At 38.3% G+C, this 26497-nt stretch overlaps 1 protein-coding gene across 3 annotated transcripts in view; it reads right to left on the bottom strand.

Moving 5' to 3' along the window:
• PDE10A (phosphodiesterase 10A) overlaps nt 1–26497 on the bottom strand; it is a 193835-nt gene that overhangs the window by 111457 nt on the left and 55881 nt on the right. For all 3 annotated transcript variants that reach the window (XM_069786883.1, XM_069786881.1, XM_069786882.1), the window contains one exon: nt 1202–1330. In XM_069786883.1, coding sequence (XP_069642984.1) covers nt 1202–1330 — 129 coding nt within the window. The remainder of the gene's footprint in view (nt 1–1201; nt 1331–26497) is intronic.

Here is a 26497-nt window from a genome sequence, read left to right as displayed (position 1 = left end):
CACAGGAACATAGCACTTCAAAATAAGTAGTATTTGTTTCTGGTAACATCAAAGTGTTTTTTCTCTTCTGTCTACAAAAAGCATTATCAGGACTTATTTACTTGATTCATAACACTTTTTCTGATTGCATCTGTGGATTATAACGATAGCCATCCTGCAGTGCTGCAGTTTGTAAACCACAAAAAGTAGTAAACAGGTGGTCTATTGCTACATACTTTTACACTTCCATTAGGTAACGTCTTTACACCAACAAAAATGTACTAGCACCTTAGTATCAGATATATAGTCATCATCACCAAAAATCTGGTTCGATATAGCCTTTTCTGTCCCTTGCCCACCATTTCCTTTTTCTATAATGGTGCAGAAAACACTCAGTTATCTTCTCGGAAGTAGCAATAGCCCCTCTATTTAAAATGGGAATTATCACCAGAATTTAAACCCCAAGCACCTTTAGAAGTCAGCTGCAGAGCAACGCACATGCAGAGTAAAATCACTGTTTCTTTCCTCACCTTCTTGGTAATCTCCTCTTTTGCATTTTACCTGGTATATTCCAAATCATTGTTAGAATTCCATGATTCTTATATATGCACACAATCTCACAAAATTTAAGATCAATACAAAATTTATAATCATTGTCAAACCAGGCCAAGTCATAAGGAACAGTTTTCTGGCTCTAGTAAGTGAGGGATTATACCTAAAGCAACCCACAGAAATACCTTCAGAATTCAACACGCTGCTTTATAATCTCTGTGTCAATGTTCGTATCTAAAATTGACTTAATACATGCTGCAAGTAGGAACTTTTGAGATGGTATATCCAATATTTTACTGAGGTTTACATTCTGCACATACTGCATAATTTAAATTCTAAACTTACCAATTTTAGATCCAAGACCAAATTATGTTCTCAAAACATACACTAATATAATAGATATTATGGGTTGGTGGAACAGTATTTGCAACTCAAAATGGGTAAACTGAACCTACAAAACAAATAACAATATATTCCAAAATAGAAATGCCAGAAGGCTGAAAATATTTTTAAAAATTGTTAACCTCTTTTGCCTTTCAAAAAGTGGTGCAACCTAGACATAAAAATTATAACAGTCAAGTTTTACCAAAACTAGGTTTCCTCTTTAAATCTAAAAATAAGAACTAAGCTGTTCAAAGTTAAATATTAATTGCAAATAAAAAGGACTTACCTTCCTGTCTGTTATTTTTCCTTTTTAGCCATTTTTCCACAGTTTCCGCACTTACGCTTTCTGACACAAACTCATCCAGTACCTGGGGGTGAAGAGAAAGATAGGCCTTCACTTTTTCATCCGTTAAACCTGAAAGAGAGAATATTAATTGATTACATTATTGGTATGAAATTCCTTGTATGAAACAACACCTAGATGCCAGCAACAATCAATATTCTTTTGTCTAACACGCTGATTGAATAGAGGCCTATTTAAATAGTCTCCTCCCAGACAGAACAACATCCAGTCTAAAAAGTGAGCTGTCATATAGAAAATAGTAGAAGCAAAGCATATCCATGCAAGATACCACCTACGAAAAGTCCCCTACAGGAGTACACGTAAACATTACCTGGGAGAAATGGCCACAAAGGAAATTATGACTGTGATTATGACTCTAAAATTACTTATTTCCAAGATATGCAAGATGATACATTGACAAAGGAACAGGGTGGAAGGAGATAGAAAAAAAGAGAACTGGTGTTTCTTGTAGAGCATCAAATTCAGTATTCTCACTGCAAGTGGCAGCAAAAGCATCAAAAACTATTACGCAACACCAAAATCACATCCACGTTTCCATTGCCTTAGTAATTCGGTTATCAAAATAAAAGTAATTGTAGACAAAAGGCCTTTACAACATCTGCAATAAAAAGAAAACTCGGGCGCACATTTCGGGGGAAAAAAAGGCAAAATTCAGAATCTCAGATCCCTGACACAATCATAAAGAGATTCCCAAATTCACATAAATACAATCTGATCATACCCTTCACAAATCCCCCGAACAAACCCCACTGGCCACAGGGAGGTGAACCCCAGCGGGATGAGCCTTTCCGAGGGAGGGCAGGACAGGAGCGCGCCCGTCCCCAGGGACTCAGCTCCGGGCTGCCACAAAGGGAGCATAAAAGCCTTAATGAGATCTGAGGGGAAGAGAAGTAACAACCACTGTAATGGCTCTAAATACGCCTTCTCCTCTTGTGTTGTGCGTACATAAATGTAATTGTGAATTCTCCACAGCAAGCAGCCTAGGTTCAGCAGAAGAGAAACTCCCCTCCGAACAACGCTGACCTCTGTCGGAGCGTATTCACGCTATAAAATAAGATCAATTTTTCCTCTTTTATGCTTCACACAGTATCAGAACATGCTGAAAACAGCTATAGGGTAATTTAAATGCTAGTCAACGACTGTAACCTTTAAAATGTCTTACAAATGTTTCCTATGAAAGCCTTCAGGAAGCAATACCAGAACACAAACCAACAACTCCCGCCTGCGGAGCGCCAGCCACACGTGCCACTCTCCCCACACCATTCCCACCACAGCACTCCCCATCACCCCAAACCTGGTCTGAAATACCCTTTTCTTCTTAATCCATGCAGGCAGCAGTTCCTGGTGGATATCATAGCCTCAACTAACAATGCTCCCACTTACAGGCAAGAATGTCCAGATCTGGATCACTTGAATTAAGAGAGCTAAGTGAGCGACCCGATTTTCATTAGTAAAGAAGAAAAGGTTCTTCCTAAATCAGTAACAGCAGGAGGTGACCAGCAAGTGGGGGGAAAACAAAGAAAACCCCACTACTTTGATTGTTTAACCTTAGGCAATAGTTTGTAAATTTAGATCATAACGCACCTATAAAGAAGAACGTGTGCCATATGAATGAAAAGATTTTTCAGCCAATACAGGTATCACCTCACATACTGACAAATCAGACTAGTTAATAAAATTTTGTAATTTGCTTAACTAAGAAAAATGTAATACCTTGAAAAAATAAGTCTTTCTAATTTCATAGCAATAGAATTTGAAAAGAAAACGTGTTTGGAGAATCATTCATAAAGACTATAGCATTTTGAAGATTTACCAGAGTTAACCATCAGAAAGTCAAAAAAATTTATCTGCCTTTTAAGTTCTGGATGAAAAATGATCCATACAGGTTTGTCACAAAATGCCTGCTACTTCCCAGTTGTCTTTAGACTGCAAACACTTTTTGCTTCTAGTAAGAAATTAGGAACTGAAAAGTTTGTAAAATAAGCAACTGAAATTCTACAAGGGTTGATTTGTGTTTTCAGTGAAAATAACCTCAACTTTCTTATGCGTGCAGCCTGTATTCCTTGACTTCAATGGAAATACTTCCTCGATTCAAAACTTTATGGGTGGTGGGTTTTAATATACACATCAAAATTCAATGAAATGTCAATTTGAAATAAGACTTCAGTCTACATGTCACAAGTTTAATTTCCATTCCAGATATCCGCAATTTCAGCAACCTGGGGGTGAAAACTCTGCTTTAACCTTATACAAAAAACTGATTCATGGAGCTGACAGAAGAAATCCTACAACAGTCTTTAAATTATCCTCCTTTATTTCACTAAAGGCATCTGTGCAGATGTGCTGCTTCAATGTCAGATTTGTAGATGGGCGCACAAGCAGAACACGATTTACAACTACATTTGCAGAGTTAAAAAGGAGTAACTTAAATCTATTTTCTACATAGATTAAAGAAGGCTTATTAGTCCTCCTAATTGTTAAGTCTACTGTGTCGAAAAATGGATGCTACAATCATACACACAAAACCCACAGCCAAAACCAGCAAGAACGCATTGTAACTTCACAAAACATAACGTTAATGGAAAGTAGCCTTTTAGAAGAAGCTTAAAGGTTTTGTGCTTTATGTATATCAAGGCAAAAGAGTGTTGTAAAGAAGCGTGAATGTGAGAGCATTTTACAGCTGTGCATAAACAATTATTTTATGGCATATATAAAGCCTTCTACTTTGTAAGATGTACATAAGAATAAGATTTTTACGTAAGAATATGCATAGGTTCAATGATGGACACACTTGCTGTCCTGAATATGCACATGTTCCTGAAAACACCTAGGACGTATATTTTTGTTAAATATTATCAACATCTCTATTGAACCGTTGTAATCTTTTAATTCTGAAATATGCAAAAAAATTATTTGAAAATTCAGAGACAATGATTAATAACATTTGAATAAACAGGACAATAATACTGACACCCAAACTCAGGAACTAAAAGTTTGTCGTGCCAATCAGATATCATTTACAGAATTAGAAACAAACAAACAAAACACAAGCCAATGCTGGTTGTTAATTCTTCTATTACTAATGTATTGGTCTTAAGTATTTAGGGCAGTAAACTTTTCTACATGTATTCACATTAGAAGTATTTCTCCACTACTCCTTTCTTCTCCCCTTACTATGGGACCTGTAGACTAGCAGACAGAGTAGTCTATGTCTACTAATTCTACAGCACTCTCTACACAACAGGGAGCTTCCCATCACCTCCAGTGATGCCAGGACTTCTCTCATTCTTGTTCATCAGTTCTTGCGTGGAGCATAAAGTATATACATCAACAGTGTCTACCAAAGGAAAAGGTAGCGGCGCACACATTCGTAACTGTGACGGCCTATAGGCTTTCTTGCAAGTAGCCCAAACAAAAGCTCCCCCCGCTTCTTTTCATGCATCCCCAGAAAGCATTGCCTCTTCCATCTGGAACCTGTCTGTCCTCCGACAGAGCTGTGACAGTTATCAAGAGGGAGCATTACCTGGGAGGGCTGAATTCTGGCCAACAGCCTAGCATGCAGCAGGCCAGAAAGCACAGAAAGACTGCAACGACCCCAACTGTTCTGGGAATTAAAGGAGGAATCTGGCATTTGGGTTGAATGTCCATTCATTCCATTTATGTATTGGAGTTTGTCGTCCTGAGTCATACATATATCCTGTTTATTTAAAAACACACACACACCCCAAACCACCTTTCTCCCTTGTATTCTTATCATAAAGTGATAAACCCGTATTTCCATGCTGGTATCTTTCTGGTGCAATTTGTTATTGCCATGTTTTATGCACTCATTAACTATTTGTTCTGGACTTGGGATTATGTAATGAAAAAGATAATAAAAGTATCATGCAAAAGGACACATGTATCAGACAAGCTCTTCCTTTTTTCATTTCCCTCTGAACAAACCATAGGTAAAGAAACATCTCAGGCTGCCCACTAGTTCAGCAACTCCTCGCTTCCTGACCAGCACAGCCATTTAGGTTCTCTGTGTAGATCTCGCTTTGAAATGTTCTCTTTGGCCATGCTATCTGCTTTTAAAAGTTCATTTGTATGCACAGAAAACATTAATCAAGGTTGGTTTGGTTTCATTTTTTCCATTTCTTGGCTACCCCTACCTGAACAGTAAGTGGAAACACAGCTTTTCAATAAATGCTGGGGTTTAAGCAAGTGTTTCACCTTATTGTGTATCTCTTTTATTGTAGGGTAGGATGATATAAAATTGGCAAAGCTCGATACAAAGCAGAGGGCAGAAGACAGCCTGTCCCCCCAACACCACCCAAGAGACAACTCCTTGATCAGTGAAAGGCCTTTTTACTGCCAGAGGGAACTATCTTTCTGGCAGGACATTCATTCTGGCACATTAGGAGTGGAAAGGTTGAATCAAATGATGGAAAAGAAACAATTGTATTTAGTTATAGTATTTCTATAAACTGATGTATTGGTGCACTCTACCAAATAAACAATAGCCCTGGTTTTCCATTTTACATATGCCTGAGGCTCGAGCTGTTCATCTAATCTGGCATAGCTCCTGCCAGCCTATCAAAATTTTGGTTTTGTGTTTTGGGGTTGAGGTTTGGGGTTTTTGGTGGTAGTGTTTGTGGGCGTTTTTTTAAATAACTCCTTGGCTTTCAATGAAGCATGTATGAGAGTGTTTTGGCGTTGGTGGGGTTTTTTTTCCCTATACAAACTACAAGAAATAGTTCCTTTTCCACTGAAATTAATAGCAGAAATATATATAGTTGAAGACAGAATTATGGGTGGATTTCTTTCCTTCCTTATTTTAGTAAACTAACTATAGAAAATACAAATATTGCTACCAAATATCACAGTCCAGTAATTTCAACATAAACTAGAAAGCCAAACGTTTGTGATAGTCTGGCTCAACAAATAACTATCTTTTCAGTGGTCCTATGATTAGTACTTAAAAAATTGGCTTTATTTCTCTAAGGGAAAAAAATAAACCTTTATCTGAAGATAATTTAGCAAGTTTAGTAAAACTATTTAAAGAGGAATAGTTATTCATGTAGATTATGAACCTCCACAAGAAACTATCTTTTCTTTTTATTTATTTCAACAGTGTACCAGGACTAGATCATTTGAGCTTCAAAAGCATAATTAGGACTTTGAATGGTTTTGTTAGTACTTATACTAAAAGGCAGACGAAAACAAAAACCCCAGCACCACCACCTTCCAATATACCTGTATTTCTGTGTCTCATACAAAGCCAGCGTGTGTACTGCAGCCTGCTGATTTAGCGATTGCCTGGCCTGCTCAAGCCTGGATTCTCCTTTTCATTTACCTGTAAAGCTTTCATTTCAACAACTCCAGCATTTCCTTAGTGATAAGATCAGGTAGAACCCTAAAAGAGATCAACTGAATTCACAGAGCAATCTCCCACTGTCCAGTGTCAGTAAACCAACACCTTTGTAAGTCAAAAAGAAAATGTGCAGCACTTAAAAAAACACTAATTAAGATGAGAGATAATTTTGGAACTTTTGTCACAGCTGGGTGTGCTATGCAAGCAGATCATTTTACAGGTACTGGCACAAATATTTTTCAGGAAGCCTCAAGTGAGTGAAGACAGTTTCCAACCGAAATGTATATTTGAATGACCAATAAAGAATAAAGCGTAACAGTGGACAGAGCTTATGGAATAGGAAGATTCATGTAATAAATGCGTTCATATTCACCCTGTTGATTACCATAATCCTCATAATGTCTATGTTAGGGTTTAGGAGAGACAGAAACTGTAAACACTGTCAGAGTCTTATATGCTGCTGTCCTCTTAAGATGCCAGCAAAATACTCTCTGGAAAATAACTGAATATCAACACTTTAAAAAAAAAAAAAATAGTATAAAACACTATTACTTCTATCTTAAGGGAGAAACTGCTTTTTGAGCTGATGTGACAAAAGTATACCAAACTCAGCATCTTAGAAACTCACTTTACTGTTTTAAATTGTAATGGTACTGAAGGCAACATTGTAGGCTTGTCTACACCAGTAAACTGAATACATCTAGAGCTGTTCACCGACCTGAAACCATCAGGTTTTCAGGTTTTCAGTAATTCATATCAGTAATTACTCCTTGCCTTTGACCCAGTCTTCAACAGCCTTCCTTTAAAAAAAAAAAAAAAAAAAAAAGCCAAAAATCACTTGCAAATTACTTTTTTTCTTTCAGCTTTTTAGGCTGCCTAAAATATTTAAAACATTTCTTAGATATTAGATAACCTGTGTAGTACTGAATCGATTAATGGCTCCACTCTCTGACTCTTAATCCATGTCATACTGCACTCTCCTCTGAGAATAGCTTCACTGAGCTCAGTATAAAGCAGAACTGATTGTGAATGAGCTGAAAAGAACTGAAGCCTAGAGCTATGTTTAAAAATCTGCTCCATTTAGCAACATGAGTCAGTCACATCATTAGCAATTCTTGCAATTTTTTCATTAGCGTTGTGATATATGGTCTTTTTTCTAAAACTACTAGCTTAATCAAATCTCATGATTAGGCAAGAAATTTAGTTTTCACCTAAAGTTTCTGGGTCCCACACCAGGGGTGCATGGGGAGGCAGGGGAGAATGCATAAGAATTGACGAGCCAGCCTAATATTTATGGAGGCTTAGCATTTTATCCTAGAACAGCTACATTCTGAAAGACTATAGTCATTGCTTTCCTCAAAACCCTTGCAACAGTGATGCATAGATACACCTTTTGCCCAGTTAGACAGGATTCAATGCTTTGAAAACACATTGTGAGGGTATACAATGCTAAATATAAGAAACTGGATAACTTTTATGTATCGAGAAAGCTTTTATTAATAGAGATGAAGTAACTATAGATTTTGTAAATGTTGCATCTGTTAACATTTAAAAAAAATAAAAAATAAAATTAAGAAACAAAACAAAACCAAAAAAAATTAAATCAAACAAAAAAAACCCACAAATTGGCTTGTTTGGTTTAATAAGCAACTATTCTCTGAAATTAGAGGGGCCACAGAGTCACAGCAAATATGGGCAAAGTCATAATTTCTCCAAGTAAGTAACGGGTCCCGAGGGAACTGGCGGATGAAGTGGCTAAGCCACTATCCATCATATTTGAGAAGTCATGGCAGTCTGGTGAAGTTCCCACTGACTGGAAAAGGGGAAACATAACCCCCATTTTTAAAAAGCGAAAAAGCAAAGACCCAAGGAACTACAGACCAGTCAGTCTCACCTCTATGCCCAGCAAGATTATGGAGCGGATCCTCCTGGTAACTATGCTAAAGCACACGGACAAGAGGGTGGTGATTGGTGCATCCAACACGGCTTCCCTAAGGGCAAACTGTGCCTGACAAATTTGGTGGCCTTCTACAACAGGGTTACAGCTTTGGTGTGTAAGGTAAGAGCAACAGATGTCATCTACCTGGCCTTGTGCAAAGCCTTTGACGCTGTCCCACATGACATCCTTATTCTAAATTGGAGAGACATGGATTTGACAGATGGACCATTCAGTGGGTAAGGAATTGGCTAGATAGTCGCACTCAAAGAGTTGCGGTCAACAGCTCCATGTCCAGCTGGAGACCAGCCACGAGTGGCGTTCCTCAGGGGTCACTATTGGGACCAGCACTGTTTAACATCTTTGGCAGCAACATGGACAGTGGGATTGAGTGCACCCTCACCAAGTTTGCCGACAACACCAAGCTGCGTGGTGCTGTTGACACGCTGCAGGGAAGGGCTGGCATCCAGAGGGACCTTGACATGCACGAGAGGTGAGTCTCTGTGAACCTCATGAAGTTCAACAAGGCCAAGTGCAAGATCCTGCACATGGGATGGGGCAATCCCAAGCACAAATACGGGCTGGGCGATGAGTGGACTGAGAGCAGCCCTGCAGAGAAGGACTTGAGGGTGTTGGTTGACAAGAAGCTCAACATGACCTGGCAACGTGCGTTTGCAGCCCACAAAGCCAACCGCACCCTGGGCTGCATCAAAAGAAGCATGGCCAGCAGGTTGAGGGAGGTGATTCTCCCCCTCTACTCTGCTCTCACGAGACCTCACCTGCAGTACTGCGTTCACTTCTGGGGCCCCCAACATAAGGAGGACATGGACCTGTTGGAGCAAGTCCAGAGGAGGGCCATGAAGATGATCAGAGGGCTGGAGCACCTCTCCTGTGAGGACAGGCTGACAGACTTGGGGTTGTTCAGCCCGGAGAAGAGAAGACCTTATAGCTGCTTTCCAGTACCTGAAAAGGGCCTACAAGAAAGCTGGAGAAGGACGTTATACAAGGGCATGTAGTGATAGGACAAGGGGTAATGCCTTTAAACTGAAAGAAGGTAGATTTAGATTAGGTATAAAGAAGAAAATTTTCACTATGAGGGTGGTGAAGCACTAGAACAGGTTGCCCAGGGAGGCTGTGGATGCCCCATCCCTGGCAGTGTTCAAGGCCAGGCTGGATGCGGCTTTGAGCAACCTGGTCTAGTGGAAGGTGTCCCTGCCCATGGCAGGGGGGTTGGAACTAGAAGATCATCAAGGTCCCTTCCAACCCAAACCATTCTATGACCCTATGATATTGTGCAACAGAGACAATCTGCAAGCCAAGGAAAAAAAACAAAAAAACAATCAAATCATTATGATAAACGCTTTCCACATAAGGTATTATCTGAAACAGAAAACAACCTTACCTCAAATACAAGTTGAAAAAATGTGTAATATTAAAATAAAATTTCTCCTCTGGAATATCAAAATGATAAGAGAGATGTGTAACACTTCGTCAAAATCAGCACTTGAAAATAAATATCATACTTGTACAAAAAAAGAAGCCTTAAAAATATCTGAAAGTAATCCAGAAGAGCTAATCTGAACGCAGCTTTGCCTGTGTTCTCCTTTATTTAAAGCTGTCTTGCCCCATCTCTTTCTTACACAAAGATCACCTCTCTGTATCCTTCTACAGAACATTATAAATGATATTGGCAGTTATTCTCAAAAGCATTCAAGGCATGTGTGTACATTGCTTCATTTGGATTAAGCATTAATCCCATTAAATCAATCCCTTCTTTGTTCAAAGCATCAGGATTCAAAACCACAGGCACAGTCAGTTTTAGAATATCCTTTTCAAGTCAGACTTTTTATCCTAATCCATTTAAGTATACAGGAATGTAATGAAAGCAAGTGCCCAAACTCTGTGAAACCTGACATTACCGGTCTGGCAAAAAGTATAATCACTAACAAGAAGCAATCAGAGCGGTCAAACCTCTTTTTGATTTCTCTTTTCTTGAAAATCAATTCACAAATTCATCTGCGAGCAGTTCCATTCACACTTTTTGCCCCTCCTCCTCCAACTCCCACCTGCACTGCTAGAAGAAAAACAGTGCACAGCTCTGAGGTTTGCAGTACTAGCAGTGAAAAACAGTAATGTGGCATAGAAAAACACTACACTGTCAATTCCGGTATTTAAAAAGGATATATGTTTGTTTCACCTGTAATAAATTTTAGTATTTAACATTTCGAATCTTCATACAAAGTTGAATGTTTAATTACGCCAGCCTCCAGTCACTGCATAAAACTGCAGGCTCTGCATACATTTAGACCCCAGTTTCACCTAAAACCCAGTGCAGTCACTTGTCCAGCAGCTACAGCAGCCAGCAGCATGCAACGCAACATTTCAGCCAGGACGCCAGCAGCACATGTTTTAGAGAGAGAAAATGAAGACCAGCTCAGCCAAACAGAGCTGGAATGCATTCATACAGAGAGAATACCAATAACCACCTCATCCTGTATCCCGTAATTCAAATCCCTTATTCCTGATGAAAAAGCCATGGATGTGTCCTTGCACCCCAACATGCCAGACACTGAGCAAGGTGTGGTCATAAGCTCCTTTATTTTCCACCAGCGTCCGCAGTGGTTTTTCTGATATTACCAGCATCGTGTGAGCTTCAGTCCTAGGCATCTACAGATACTCAGCTGGTTCTGTCTCCCAAAATCTAGCGCTCACGAACTGCACAGTACTGGCAGCTCTGAGCACTGCTTCAGTATTAAGTTAAAAAGCAAGAAACCATATAAGAGTGTCGATGAAATCAGTTTCCATTAGCTAGCGTTAAAAGGCCTATAACCTTTCCGTAGGAATTATACATATGCTTAATGGGGTGAATGTGTTCCTAATTTGAATAATCATTTTTCATAGGGTGTCAAAACACACTCTGAATTGTCTGAATGGCATAATCCTGCACAGCATGTATAGTGTTATGCTCTAACACTGTCCATTATTTGACGTATGGGGCTTTTTAAAACTCTGACTGTTACTCTCCTGGTTTGAGAGTAGATTCTCTCCAATTAGCACATTGGAGTAACTCTGAGGGGTCTGTAACAAGCTTTACTCTCCTTCCAGTTGCATGATGGGGCCAAATTTGGGAATTTAATTAACACGGCAAAAAGCTAACAAAAGGAATACAGACATGCTTTAGGACTTGTAATCAAATTAAATTCAAGTCTTTGCTTGAGGAGACAGCTATATATCACCTTAAGGTTACTGACAAAAATAATTATCAACATACTTAGAAATAACACATCACACTGAAGTAACTGAAAATGTATTTGTAAACATATAAGGAACATCTCAGTATGACTTATAATTATTTCCTCTTTTTTATTCTCTTGTGCAACACACAGAGCCAGGGTACCTTGTCTCCTGCCCAAAATATACCTGACTGGTAATACTCAATGGTGATATCATAACTCATTATGAAAAATGTCAAGTCACTCAGGGCTTGCAGATCATCTCTGGAAAGATCATATGCAGCTGTAAATTAAACTACTTAAAATCTAACAATTAAACAAGGTAAGAATGCCTTCATTCTTCCCTTGAGTACAGACGTTGGGACCAAGTTCTTGATTTATGACTTCTCCAGTAATATCTTCTGGCTGATGTAATGTCTTCTTCCCACCTGACACCTGATCCTGGAGTAGCTCCCTTTTTGAGTGAACTCTTCTGGCTCAAGAGTAGTCCCGTTGTCTTTATTGCCAAAGTTTTACTGCTGATATGTTTCTTCAAATGAACTCCCCTGAATAAAGCTCTGTAAATCCTTTAGAATATATTTACCAACATGAACATATAGTGCTGTTCACTAAAATGCCACTTAACTTATTCCACAAACAAGATCCAGTGTGATGAAACCTCCTTTGAAGGATACTAAATGCCTGTGCCAAGTCTCATTCTGTTATTTCACTAAACAGGAAACAGAGAATGTTCTTCCTTCTGAAAGGAGCATCTCAATTCATCTTAACACTTACATTAGTAGACCTGTTAAGGACAGTTTCCCAGGGCACAGGACTCTTCTTAAATAACAACCACACATAGGCAAATAACACACTACTTACCAACAAGACCAAAGACCTGAGTGTTCTCTGCTTTGGTAGTACTAGGACCATATCTGCAGCACCACAGATCAGAATTTGTCATTCTTTTTTAATCCTTTCCAACCTTACGGTATTAGGAGGCTTAAAGAAAAATACAGTCAACATCCTGTACAAATTGAGAAGGGACAAAACCCAGAGCAATCTGTCACTAAAAGCTCTATTAGGAAGAAACCCAACACGACTGCATCCAGAAAAGTTTGATCAGGTTCATAGGAAGGAAGCAAGCTCATCAAAAACAAACCCCGTTAGTCCAGCATTTTTCTAGACATAATGGCTAAAATAAAACATACAGAAAAATACACATCTGTTAGTTTAAATGCTGTATTTCACAGATTCTGTAACTGTACTATGCATAAGCCTAATGAGTTGTTGAATGGGAAGACTTCAGAGAGGATTCAAGGAGCAGGCTGCAAGGTACTGTTCTTACCTGATCTAAAGGTCAGCCATGATATTTATGGGTTCATTTGTTTTAAGACAGATAGAAAGTACTGTCAAGATCCTGACCTACTGATTAACACAAAGAGTGTCATCTGCTAGCTGTACATTAAGCCTAATAAATTGAAGGCTAAGCTGGTGCATACCTTTTAAAAAAAAGACTTCTGATTTTAAATGAAAGACTCAAACTGTAGAATAGTTTAGCACATTTCCCAGTTAATCTCTTCAAGTTACTAATGGGTACTAAATGGGTGTACCTATTAAAAAACAAAAAAATAAAATGACATTCTAATTCCAGTATCAACTCTTCTTACATCAGCTTCCAGCAATTAAGTTTTTTTCATGTTTCAACTATTAGCTTAAAAGAGTTTTCAGCATTAGAGATCATCTCTTTGTAAAGGCACCACTCATCTGAGTGAGTAACATCTATTCTCTTTACAAAGTGGAATAGGCTCAGTTTTCTAAATCACAGCACTGTATTCTTACAGCATTTCACAATTCCAAAGAGATTTAACTCCAACTATTCGTATGCACTATCTTACAGTAGTTTCAGAAAAGTCTCTAACCTAACTCAAGCATGTTGACCAAATGTCAATACTTGCAACTATAAGTTTTAAAAAAATAAAAGCTTCCAAAATTGTCAAAAAAAAAAAAAAAAAAAAATCAGTTTTTGTGACAGAGATTCTGGCTTTATCACTTGAATGTTGGAGAGTACAACACAGACTTCCCCCAACCCCACCAAAAGTGCTACAGCAGATGTTTTAGCAATAAAGTTGAAACATGAAAAGTTAGAACCACATAATTAATCTTAGAAACTGCTTTTTTACCTTACCTTTGGTACTACTATAAAATACAGATACAAGATGCCTCTTCACACAAAATTAAACTTTGACTGACATTTAAAATAAAAAAAAAAAAACTATTTAATTCTTTTGTGGGGAAAAGAAAGCCTACCTTCAGACTAATTAAGCACTGAAATTAAAGCACTGACTCCATCAAACTGTCAGAAAAAAATTAGAAACTCCAATTTATTTAAAACACAATAAAGGAAGAGAATTATTTTCTTCTTCTGCCACCCCTTTTCTTCAGCTGTATAAATGAACAGAAGGAAAGATGATTTTTCAGAGATGCTATCTCTGCTCAATTTTGTGGTGATGGATGTAATGATATCTCCATGTCAGTAAAATACAGCCTAGGAAAAGCAGTATAATTTGAGATATTTAAATGAATATGCCACTGAAGTAAAAAAGGTTTGAAGTGATAATTAAATACTGTGTTACATACGCTCGTACATTACAGACAAGGACACATTGTGCAACCCTTACTTGCACTGGTGAACACTTATAGGAGTAGTCCTATTGACGTCAATGGGACTACTTACGTGGGTAAGAGCTCACTAACATGTGAAGAGTTGTGCAACAAAGCCCCAAACACGTTTCATTCCACACGTTGTTTCAAGCTTTGTTCCTCAACCACAAGTTTTGCCCTAATAGTGTCAATAATATTATTCATTAATGCGACCGTTCAGAAAAACGTGAGAACATACAACTTGTCCAGTGGTCTCTGATATCGCACAGTAGTTATTTTAGCTAAATAATGAATTGCAGCTTCCCTGAGGCTGGCAGCAATCACCCTAGCGATCGCCTAACCCAGCCCCTGCTCAAGCCGGGTCAGCTACAGCGGGATGCTCGGGGTCCTGTCCCGCTGGCTTTTGAACACCTCCAAGGAGGGAGACTCCGCACCCTCCCTGGGCAGCCCGTGCCAGGGTTCAATCACCCTCACAGTGGAAAAAGTGTTTTCCTGTGTTCAGGTGGAAATTCCCGTGTTTCAGTTTGTGCCCGTTGCCGTTTGTCCTGTCGCTGGGCACCGCCGAGGAGAGCCTGGCTCCGTCTATTTTACTTTCCCCTCCATAAGGTATTTATAGACACGGTTAAGATGCCCCCGAGTCTTCTCTTCTCCAAGCTAAGCAGTCCCAGTCCCAAGAACCTTTACGGCCCTTCGCTGGACTCAGCCCAGTATGCCCATGTCTCTCTCGTACTGGGGAGTGCAGAAGGGGACCCAGCACTCCAGATGTGACTCACCAGGGCTGGGGCGAGGGGCAGGACCACCCCTCGTGACCCTGTGCTCTTCCCAATGCAGCCCAGGATGCTGCTGGTCTCTTTCTGTGAGGGCACACTGCTTGTGCAGCTTCAATAGAAAGGAATTACAGGGCCCAATGCTATAGGGATTCCTACTTCTTAACAGGTGAAATAAATGGAAATACCTTCTACTGACTTGGATGTTGGCATAACAGAATAAAAAACAACATATGGGGTTGGCTGCTTTTCCACGAGCTTTCACCGGTGGGACAACCTTCTACTCACACAATGTCATCTGGCGAAACATCTTCCATCGACACTATTTTAGACAGGAATTCAAATAATCTATCTGTTATTATTTTAACATTTTCTTGTTGGCAACCACAGAAAAAAAAAAAGACACAGTGTTTCAGTCGGGCCCGTAGTTTATTATAAAGCTCAAGCAAATGCACAGAATTCAAGGCTAGTTTCAAAAATTAAAAATGAGCAGCTGCATCTTTTCCCTGCCCTCCTCCCCCTCATCATCTCCCCACCCTATTTTGTTTGTTTTGGAGACAGTGTAGCTCACGAACATGCATCCACCTCCAAAAAGCATCCTTAGAAGAAAAAAGAAAAAAAAAAGAAAAAAGAAAAAAGAAGAAGAGTTGGAAAGAGTGGAAGTGAAAAGGAAAACAGGAGAGATGGAAACTGAGAACTTGTGTTTGTATAGGACCCAGGAAACACCTTAAAAAAACCATTTCAGTCTGCATTCTTGCATTCATGGGATGCATGTTCTGCACTGTGCCTTTGCTATAATAATTTATATAAACTTTTCACAGGCAAGGATGATGAAGTACTCAATGAGAAAAAAAAATCTGGTAGAATTGCTTCATCTTTCAATGTAATTCAGCTTTGCAATAACCTGATTTTATCTAAAGCCTACTTGAACTTGGCCATTGGCCATATTCAGAAAACACTTAAAAACTATAAAGATGTCCCTATAAGACAGACACTCTAATACAGGAAATTAAGGCACGTTTCCACACGGCTGGTCATAAATTTTCACTTTAGTGTATTACAGTCCTGGGGACTGAGACTCTGATTTCTGTCCAGCAAACTGACCAACCAAAACAGTTCTCATGAGACTGTAACAGGACCATTATAATACCATGTAATGCTAAAACAAAAATTCTAAAAATATACCTAAAAATCACATTGATAGCACAGACTGATCCACTACAAAACTAGCCAGTTAAAAGCTGTATCATAAATATCCAGTAACAGAAGTAAATAAAAGAACTTCAAAGATTTCAAATCAGACAAAATAAAGAGATTTAACAAATAGGTAGCTTTTAACATTTTTAAACTCCTTCAGATTCAATCCAGGAAAGCCTCCAAGACTGCAACTTCTGTAGGCTGGAGAATATAAATTTTAATACTATTCAATTTAACTGACATTGACATGAAAGATCTGGAGAAAACAACAGTGCACCCAAGATAACCAAAAAGTGACTTCGTGTTGTACTGCAAGAAAAGCAGCCCCAGGAGGTCTCTGAAGGATATGGTATCAATGATAAAAAGCAGTTCTAAGTGGTAGTACGTTACTGTTTCTCCTTTAGTACCACTGCCGCATTATTTTACAGAGTAATGGCTTAGTAATTTTGTGAACAGCAGTCTGGGGGACTAAATAGTGTTAGCGCTTTGTTCGTGTTACTTTGAGCTAACGAACGTACCTGACAGCCAAACTCATCTGAATCCCCTGGCACATCTTTCCAGCAAACAAGCAATTCTGTAATGCTTATGTTGAAATGACAGTGACACACATACTGTAACTTCATTGCACGATATCCAAGCATACTGAGGTCAGTAAACACAAAATATTTTCATAAGTTGAGTGTCCTTAGCATGACAGCAGCTGAGGCAATCTTAATCCATATGTATTTTTAATGGGGAGGCGGGGAAGCGGGGGGTGCAGGGAGTAGTGAAAGGAATGAAGAAAGAGGCAAGCAAAGGGCTAACGAAAAATGCATCGACTCAAAGTTTTTAGGCACAGTCATCTTCTCTTGTGATAGGCAGGCTCAAGAAATAATGGATATATTATCAGCAGGAAAAGGTCACAGGGCTCCATCCGTGACCACTCTTTCATCATGGATAAATGGGCAGAGTAAAGCTGGGAGAAAGCACAAAGAGAAGATAGAAGCAAACTTGAGGAGCATGAGGATGAACACAGGTCAGAAGGAATACAAAGACTGTATTCAGGAGGTATGAGAATGAAGCTTCTGTGTGGGTAGGCACCACACAGAACTGGAATGAGGAATCCACAAGGTAAACAAGTTCAAAATTAACCAGGGGGAAAAAAACCCAGATTTAGATTAGGTATAAAGAAGAAAATTTTCACTATGAGGGTGGTGAAGCTCTAGAACAGGTTGCCCTGAGAGGCTGTGGATGCCCCATCCCTGGCAGTGTTCAAGGCCAGGCTGGATGGGGCTTTGAGCAACCTGGTCTAGTGGAAGGTGTCCCTGCCCACGGCAGGGGGGTTGGAACTAGAAGATCATTAAGGTCCCTTCCAACCCAAACCATTCTATGATTCTATGATATTTCTGATGCCTTTTCTGTATCTTCGCAAGCTTTTGAGCAACTGTGAGATGAACTGCTTGGAAAATCCATCCTTTCGAAAACTGATGCAGCAGAAATATTTGATTTCAGCGGGCCTTTTCCCTGGGAGTGAAGAGAATAGTGAGGACATCCCATCTGATGGCATCCAATCTTTGCCTTACCTTAAATCAAACTTCATTTTGGAAAACGAAAGCTTTAAAGTATTGTTATTCTCAGCAGGTGTCTGATGACCATAAGAGTTCTGACAGATAGTAAGATAATTGAATACAGATTTCTTATTTTATTTTGAAGTTGCACAAGAAAGGTGGCCTTTTGAGGTACTGGACCTAAATTTTAGAGGTATTGAATCTGACTTTTTAGTACTGAACTCAGTGCCTCCTAATAGCCAAAGTTCTATTCTCTGTCAAGAAAGAGATTGGTACCAGTGTTTTCAGGATATACAAAATACTTACTAAAAATATCCAAATCTAATCAATTAGTTTCTTATAAGTAGCTGGAAAGTAGAATTTCCCAAGAAACATAAATATCCCAACATCCTGAAATTTGTTTTCATTCATAATCAGTATTAAAAAAACAACTTTTGGCCATTTATAGAAGAATGAAAACTGGGGGCTTTTTTGCTTGCTTTTCATTTCATACACACAACAAGTTGCTCCAGTCACATCAAAATCATGTACTACTTAATAATACTAACATTATTTTGTTGAGATTTCTTAAAAATGTAAACTGACCTATTAACTCACAATCTTTCTAATAGAACTAACGTTTGCACTTTTACTTCAACAAAGCTGCATTTTCCAAAACCTACAAGTGAGTGGCGAGAGCCCACGTCTCCATGCCGCTCAAAATCCTTCTACTATGCAATATGCAGCCATGTGCTTGTTTCTTTAACTTCTCCTTACTAGAAGCACTGGAATGAGCTGAACCTTACTAGTCAATTTACTTGGCAAACCATAAAGAAAAAAATATTACAAGCAGTGTGGTCTCATAGAGACAAAAACAGAACTGAGCTTCCTTAAAGTCAAAGAAAAAATAAGCCAAAGTCAAGCAGTGTTTTTCAACACAAGCAGGCTACCTAGTTAAGCTGAAGATGCCACCCAAGAGGCAGACACACTGGAGTCAAAACAGCCGTTCAAGAACTGTTTTGTGCATAACCATCCCTTGTTGAGCACTTACGTATTTAACTATGAACTTTTAAAACTTTAGTCAATCTGTTAGTAAAAACCATCACTTAAAAATAAAAAGATTAAACCTCAATCTATGTTTTCCTGTCCACTGAAAGGTTTACTAGCAGAGTTGTGTGGATTAGCATTTGCAGCTTTTCTTCAGGAAAAGAACAGTTCAATACCAAAAAACCCCTGCCCATAACAAGCACTTTTGCTGAAAAATAAGTCCCAAATATTAACCCATGTGCCACATGAAAAATGAGTGTTTCTACTGATGTAAAGAATAATTATCTTGAGTAACCAACACAAAGAAAACTTACATTTTCCATATAGTCTAATAGCTGCTAGGTAAAATTAGGCCTTAGTTGCTTCAATTTTGCAATTAAGTATAGAAGTGGAAAAAACACAGAGTAATCTTTTGTAACAGTTTTTACTTTAAGAAAATTAGCAAATTTTATTTGTTGGAGCTCTCCAGTTAATGTCAAATCCATTCTGAATTTAAAGCATTTTGATAAAAAGTATCAACCTTTTTGTCAACCACAAAACACCTAGTGGATACTTCCCAAACTTACAATTACCATGAAAGGAGAATGAGACATCTGGGTTTTGGTGGGGACTTTTAGTTTGTTTTTGTTGGGTTTTTATGCTACATGATAATACGAACTTAAAATGTCTTCTTTGGAAATCTATTTTATTCATCAGCATTTTCTTTATCCCAAAGAACTTACATCCTAAATGTTCATAAAATGTATATATAGCACAAATTTTGCACAGAACGAAAAAAAAAAATCAGCTGAAACTGTAAGTAATCCCCATAAGAGAATACTGAGTTTTAAATAAGCAAAGTTGTAAACCTAAGCCATCAGTGTGATATCCTGCTTCCCCCTGATGTGATGTGGCATGTCTTTGAATTTAAAAGATAAATTAGTAGACTAATGGCCAATATTACATTATTTCAAGTTATCACAAGTACAACATCGCAACTTAGTGGGCTTCTGTTTGGTGGTCATCTTCAGTTTTTTTAAAAAACATAAAAATCCTTGGCAAGAGATCGACTGCTAAGAGATTCCTTGAGATGTATCTAGGAATACATGTAAACTGGACAGGCATTTCTTCTCTTATCCAAACTGAGGAAACAATCTTCTTTTCCAGTATTGAGAAAAAACATGCTTTAGCTTTGCTTTCCTTCATGCTCAGGGCATGCATCTAACTACATCTTCTGACCTATCTCAGTTTCCTCTAAATCAAAGAAATACAACATGAAAAATCTCAGGGAACACTGTCACTGCTTCCGTGACCTGAGAGTTGCAAAGGGATGCCTAAACATCTAACAGAGTCTGAAACTATGGATGTGGTCAGTATATTGCTACCATAGGCCACCAGGAACAACCAAAACCACCTCTCTCTATAACAGCCCGGTAGCAGGAACGCCTGCGGAGAAGGTAGCGCGTAGTATCGTTACCCTCCTTAGCCAAAGCATTTGACCCAACAACTCTTAAATCCCTGCGGACGGCAAGGAGGCCCTCGTTGGAGGCAGGCACGTTTCTGAAGCAGGTCACAGTCCTTTCAGACACTGAGAAGTGACAGAGCCAGAAGCAGAGTAAGCAACAGTATTCCAGCACAGGGACCGCAGCACCCAGCTGGCAGCAGGGGTAACCCCTGCTCCTGGTTTGTTCTCCTAAAACTACTTCTGGTTCCCACACACTGACTCTTTACTGTACAATACACATAGAAGGTAACAATATGGGGGGGGTTGCTTTAACTAAGTCTCCTAGAATAACTCACATCCATGCTGCGCGCGCACACACACACATTTTTTATTGGGGCTTTATTGTAACATGTAGCAGGAAATATGACTAAACTGCTGTATCGGTTAAGGACTACACTTTCCACTTCCCTAAAAGAAACGTAATGCCCATGATGGAAAGACGTTCTGCAGTTACAATCATAAACATCGCAAATCCAGAGATAAAATATTACTGCTTTCTTCTCAGGACCTAGTGCTCCCCTTCATCACCCTCCCCACACCCCCCTTAAAAAAGACAAATTCAAAACTTTTCACTGTAGGAGGCCCCTATTTCAGAAAGTTACTGTACAAACATCTAGCGTGCAACCATTCCGCATACACGCTAGAACAACTATTCCCTTGATGGAGCTTTAATGAAACTGATAGAAATCTACCAAAGGATTAACTTTCCCCTATTACTAAGGATACATAGTTATGCTTGCCAAACTAAACAGCATTTAATAATTTTATAGATTTATCTGCTTATTCTGTTATAAAAATACATAAAGTTTATTTCATTTCCACTGCTAAGCAAAAATATTAACTGAAATGAAACATTACAGCTATGGTTACAATGTAGTACATACACATGGCACATACCTGTTCAGTCATTTAAAGAAAAAAAGCCATAGAAATGGAAATAGTGTGGGCCAGTGTGATGATTAAATCATGGCAAGTGAACGAACAATCAGAAATACGTTCACTCACATTAGCATAACAGAAGCTTTTATCGTGGATCGCAGCAACAAGTTGATAGCTGTAGAGAGTCCCCATTTCAGAGAACTTTTGACTGGAGATGAGGTAGTAGGCACACACACAGCTCGCTTTGGGGAGCATCAGAGAACAGCTGAACAGCTGAATTCAGTATACTAAAATCTGGCTACGACTGATTGAATACAGAAAAACCTTACCAGAACAGTGGCACTTCTGTTGAAACATTAAAAGTTAAATTCTTCTTTCTGACCAATCCGATAGAACAGCAAAGGAAAAGCATAAAAAGTTACACACTGTGCTTATGTCTACTATAGCACTGATTTCACCTTGCTTTTATATGTCTCAGTTTCTTTTAAATAGTGTCATGAAAAAAATGTTATTTAATTAAAATAAAAATTACAGCAGCACCACATGCAGTCACAAAAAAACAGCCAATGTCATGGTGCCTTGATGCTGCAAGTTGTTTTCTACTTCAGAACAATGATACTGAAATGAAGAGAAGTGTCTTCTCTGTTTAATGGCTGCCTTGTTAGAAGCAGCATCTTCAAAACATCCTCAGCTTTTCTTTGCAAAAAATACACTGCCTCTGAAGACAGAAAAAATGGTGTTGCAGAGGTCTGTATGCCCCTTAATGTCACTCCTTTTTAAACAACATGAATCTTGTCATAAGCAATAACTAGTTCTTAAAATTTTGCCCTCCTGTACTTCCTATAATTTTACTCTATCAAGCTGTGAAAAACACTGGGTAAACTTTGATTTTTTAGGGCCCACAGTCACTACCTTGTTATTTCAAAATAAAGCATAGACCTCTCTTAAAAAACTGAAATACAGCTTTTCTATGTTTCCCTAAAAAATAGTTTCTTTTTATTGAAATATCACCTCTATGCACCATAAACATAATTAATTAAACCCACAGACATTCAAGAATATCAATTTTATGATCACATAAAAGAAACTGAGAGATTAAATGATTCCTGCACTTTGTTTTCTTGTAAGTTTGGAGAAGTCCAAATTACTACTACTTCATTATATGAAATAAACTCATACAGCTTTAAAAGTTTATAATATTCCTGACACTTAAAGATGAACTCAGGACAGCATTTTAGTCTTAATGTTATAGCTATACACTCATATCAAATAAGAAATATTTCAACATCAATGTCTCTTACCAGAAACCTTATATATTATTTACAATTCCTAAGACAACATCTAACAGTATTTATACTGGTGTACACAATGACTTTGCTCTACATACCCTGCATCAACATTTTCAAATGTGATTTGTGTCAGGTCCTTTTAATCATCTGAAGCACTGTCTGTCTTCCATATTCCCAAACAAATAGTTAGTACAGCTAAAATATTGGCTGCTCATAAGCACTTATCTCCATTAGTTTATCAATACACTGTTACTGACAACAGAAGGAAGAAATGTTTCTGCACACAGTGACTAGCTGGATTACAAAGTCACAGTGTAGCCCACCCCCAGCCAGAAACAGTAGATGTAGACTTTGGTCTTGAATGTAGAAAAAGGCTCAACAAAATTCACTCCCTCGCTTCCACATGAAAAGCACCTGTAATGGCGTTCAGCACGGCAGAGATGAATTTTCATTCTTTGTTCTTACTTTGCTTTGCTGTCAAGTCACTGACACTGAGTCCAGACTTCAACAATTCCCCCACCCTAGTTAATTCACTTCCTTTAAAAAGAAAATTCATACAAGACAACCATTTCTTTCAGTCATTGTCTTCTACTTTCCACACTATTATACACACAGTAATCTACCCTGAAGGCTCAACACCAGTCAAATTATCAGTATGGACATCAATTCTCAGTAATACACTGAGTTGCATAAAAATACATCTCTCACATGAGAGGAAAGTAGTTTTTTAAATGGGGTGTGAGGGGCCTTATGTTTATGATCCTGGCATCTTAAGACCCTCATCTAAGTAGTCTCATTTTCAGAAGTGCAAAGCCTTCCCATTAACTTTCACTTAACTCCATGGGACTTAACTGTAATGTTGCCATGTTCTGAATGTGCAGTCCACTTTTTCAGTGCTACTTATCCAAAACCAGTGTAACTAAAATATTTAGAGCCTAGTGATTTTTCAGATCACATATAAAGTCTGAGAGAAGCAAAAAGTTTTCACGCTTTCCAGTTCATGCCAAAAGGTAGAAATATATCTAGCAAAATCAATGCAGTCTAAATACAGTAATGATTCTACAAATGTTTCTAAAACCATATTGTATTAGATATACAGAACAAGTCTTGCTTGTGTCTAAATTTGTGAATTCACTTATAAATACTATTGAATTTTATACCTGCAGAAGGTTATACATTCTCAACGGAAAATCCTCTTTGATGAGATAAAGTAATATGAATCAAAAACCTTACACTAAAGGGAAATCCAGAACCATTTGTTCCCACAGGTGTCACATGCACAAGAAAGAATCCCAACGCTTTCAGCAAACTTAGCATAGTATGACAATAACAGGGATTTAGTTTGGGACTTGAAAACTGTAAAGGACAACAAGCCAAATTTGCAGAGATTATACCCTCACATAAAGATAGCAGACTCTTTAATAAGCTTTTTAAAGGAGGTATAGCCTTGTAGAAGCCTAAGCAGCATTTATTTGTATGACAGTTATCCAACCTGCTTCAGTTCTTTTGTAAATCCTACTGCTTAGTGGAAAGAAAGAATTGTACATATTTGGATAATTCATACCAAGTTATAATAAAGTGCTGTAATAACATTCTGGCTTTCAAGTGATAAAAGGAAAACTGTCAGTTTAAATTAATTTAAATCACGGGTGCCCAAAACTTTTCTTTTTGATGTGCAGGCAGTGCAAAACAACAGCTAGAGGCTCTAGGCAACAACTGTCCCATCACCGCTTCCCTCTAATCCACACATTGCATTCCTTCAGTCCATGAAGTTTGAGCTTGCCTGCCTTTAATTGCAACCTCACACCTTCTTTTGAAGTGAAACCTCCTATTACCCCTTCTTTTTGTTTTAAGGTATTTTCTTCAGTACTTAGTAAAGGAAGAAAAAGTATGCTTTGCCAGCCACTAAAAAACAAAACAAAACAAAACCAAACCACCCAGCATGAGACTGCACATTCAGCTGCTGCAACTTGGCCTAAGCTCTCTATAGAGCATTAATCATCTGAAAACATCATCCACCTTGCTGAACTGCTGAATACTATTTGGAACAGTTGCATTGTAAGCACTGGCAGCCTATGTACTATGTCCACCAAGATCATAGGCAAAAACATACCTGTTTTCTCCAAAGCTCGTGCTTTACGTTCACATCCATCATTTTGTATCAGAATAGAAGCAATAATGCACCACAAATGTGCACTACGCTGTCCCTTATATCAGGCCTCCTTGATACACCTTTATTCACACCTAAATTGTTTCCTGCTCAGGCTTCTGCAGTTCCCCACATACCACACTAAATGCACAAATTTTTCAAGTTTGAACGCTGTGGCTATATTCTGCTGTCGTGCCAGTTAGTAAGTTTTTATCACCTCTCTCCTTCCCCTTCACCACACTCTTCCACCTCCAGCACAGACTTCCTACAGGCACTGTCGGGGTGACAATTTTAAAATGGCATGCTGGTTTCCAGACATTCCATAGTCAAATTCTCTCATTTTCTGAAATTCAAATATTCACCTAATCTCTTTGCCTGCTCATTTTGCTGCTTCTCTCTTGGTTCCTTCTCTGTCTTCATCTTGCATTTTTCTACAGCTGGGGACAGAGATACTGAACTTTCAGTTGTCTTTAGTCTACACACATATCAAGAATATTTTGTCCTTTCTGTAAACAATAGGTTCCTATTTCAGGTAACATTTAAGTAAATACTGTCCAAATTCTTGCCCTCTCCTAGATTATAAATGCCTTCTAATGGATTTTGGAAGACACTATATAAAGAGCAGAAAGTAAAAGCAAACCAACTGCTTAATCACATTAATTTAACAACAGCATAGTGTTCACATACCAAATTCTGTTTTGGAAGAAGTAAAAAAGCTGTGAAAGAAATTTAAGCTATTGTTCTCTGTCAAAGAAAAAACAGGAGATTTCTGAAATCTCATAACTCTTGCATTTTGCTATTTGCTGCCAAGATTCTAGGGAGAGACTAAAGGGCTAAAATGCAGGTCACTCACTAATTGTCTGTCTTTTTTTTTTTAATTAGTGAAAATATAAAGCCAAAATTTTCATTTTCACTATTACAAAGCTTTTGGATTTAAATCCTTATTTTTATAGAGTCAAACTTACACAATAGAGGTGATCAAAAGAAGGACTCAATTACACAGTAAGCAGCACAGAAACATAGAATATGAAAGAATCTCTAAGATTCTCTCTGCTTTTCAAAGAATCTCTCTGCTCTGAATCAAGATCAAATACGTACTTTTAAGTGTATCCCTTCTCAGATATCATTTGAAAGCTGTTCCTAAAAGTCTATGGTAGCAAGCATTCCAGTTTATATTGGTTTACTGCCAATGTATTTCTTACTATTTAGTCAGCATTTCCCTGATGTTTTCTCTTGTGATACCATGACCTCCTATGGAAAACAACTGTCTTGCTTCACATACCGAGTTCTCTCAAACTGACTGCTATATTCTATGTTGCCCTCTTCAATCCATCTTCTCCTTTCTAGACAGATCAAAATTTATTGTTTTCATCCCCAGAGCTTGGTCTTCCAATGTACGCATGTTACTTCGGCTACAGCTTCACCAGTGGCAAACAGAAGGGAATCTTTTTTTTGCATTTCACTTGTAATGTTTCTGTTAATGAAACTTTTGCCGTACTTTGCTGACTTACTCCATTTACTATCCACTACTGTCCCTATATCTGATTCTGCAGTTCTTATACCTACCTATTTCTGATTTTACATTTGCATATGTTGTATTTAGCATTGCTTATACTTTGTTTGGTTCATTACAGATCACTACTCCAGTTTATCAAGATTTTTGAATGACAAACCTTCTTCGTAACTTCTCTCTTGCTTGGTGGCATCCACTGA

This window comes from Haliaeetus albicilla, chromosome 7 (genome assembly GCF_947461875.1).
Source record: "Haliaeetus albicilla chromosome 7, bHalAlb1.1, whole genome shotgun sequence".
In the NCBI taxonomy this organism is placed as follows: Eukaryota; Metazoa; Chordata; class Aves; order Accipitriformes; family Accipitridae; genus Haliaeetus; species Haliaeetus albicilla.
Note: the sequence above shows the minus strand (reverse complement) of the source record. Positions and strands in the feature narration are given on the sequence as shown.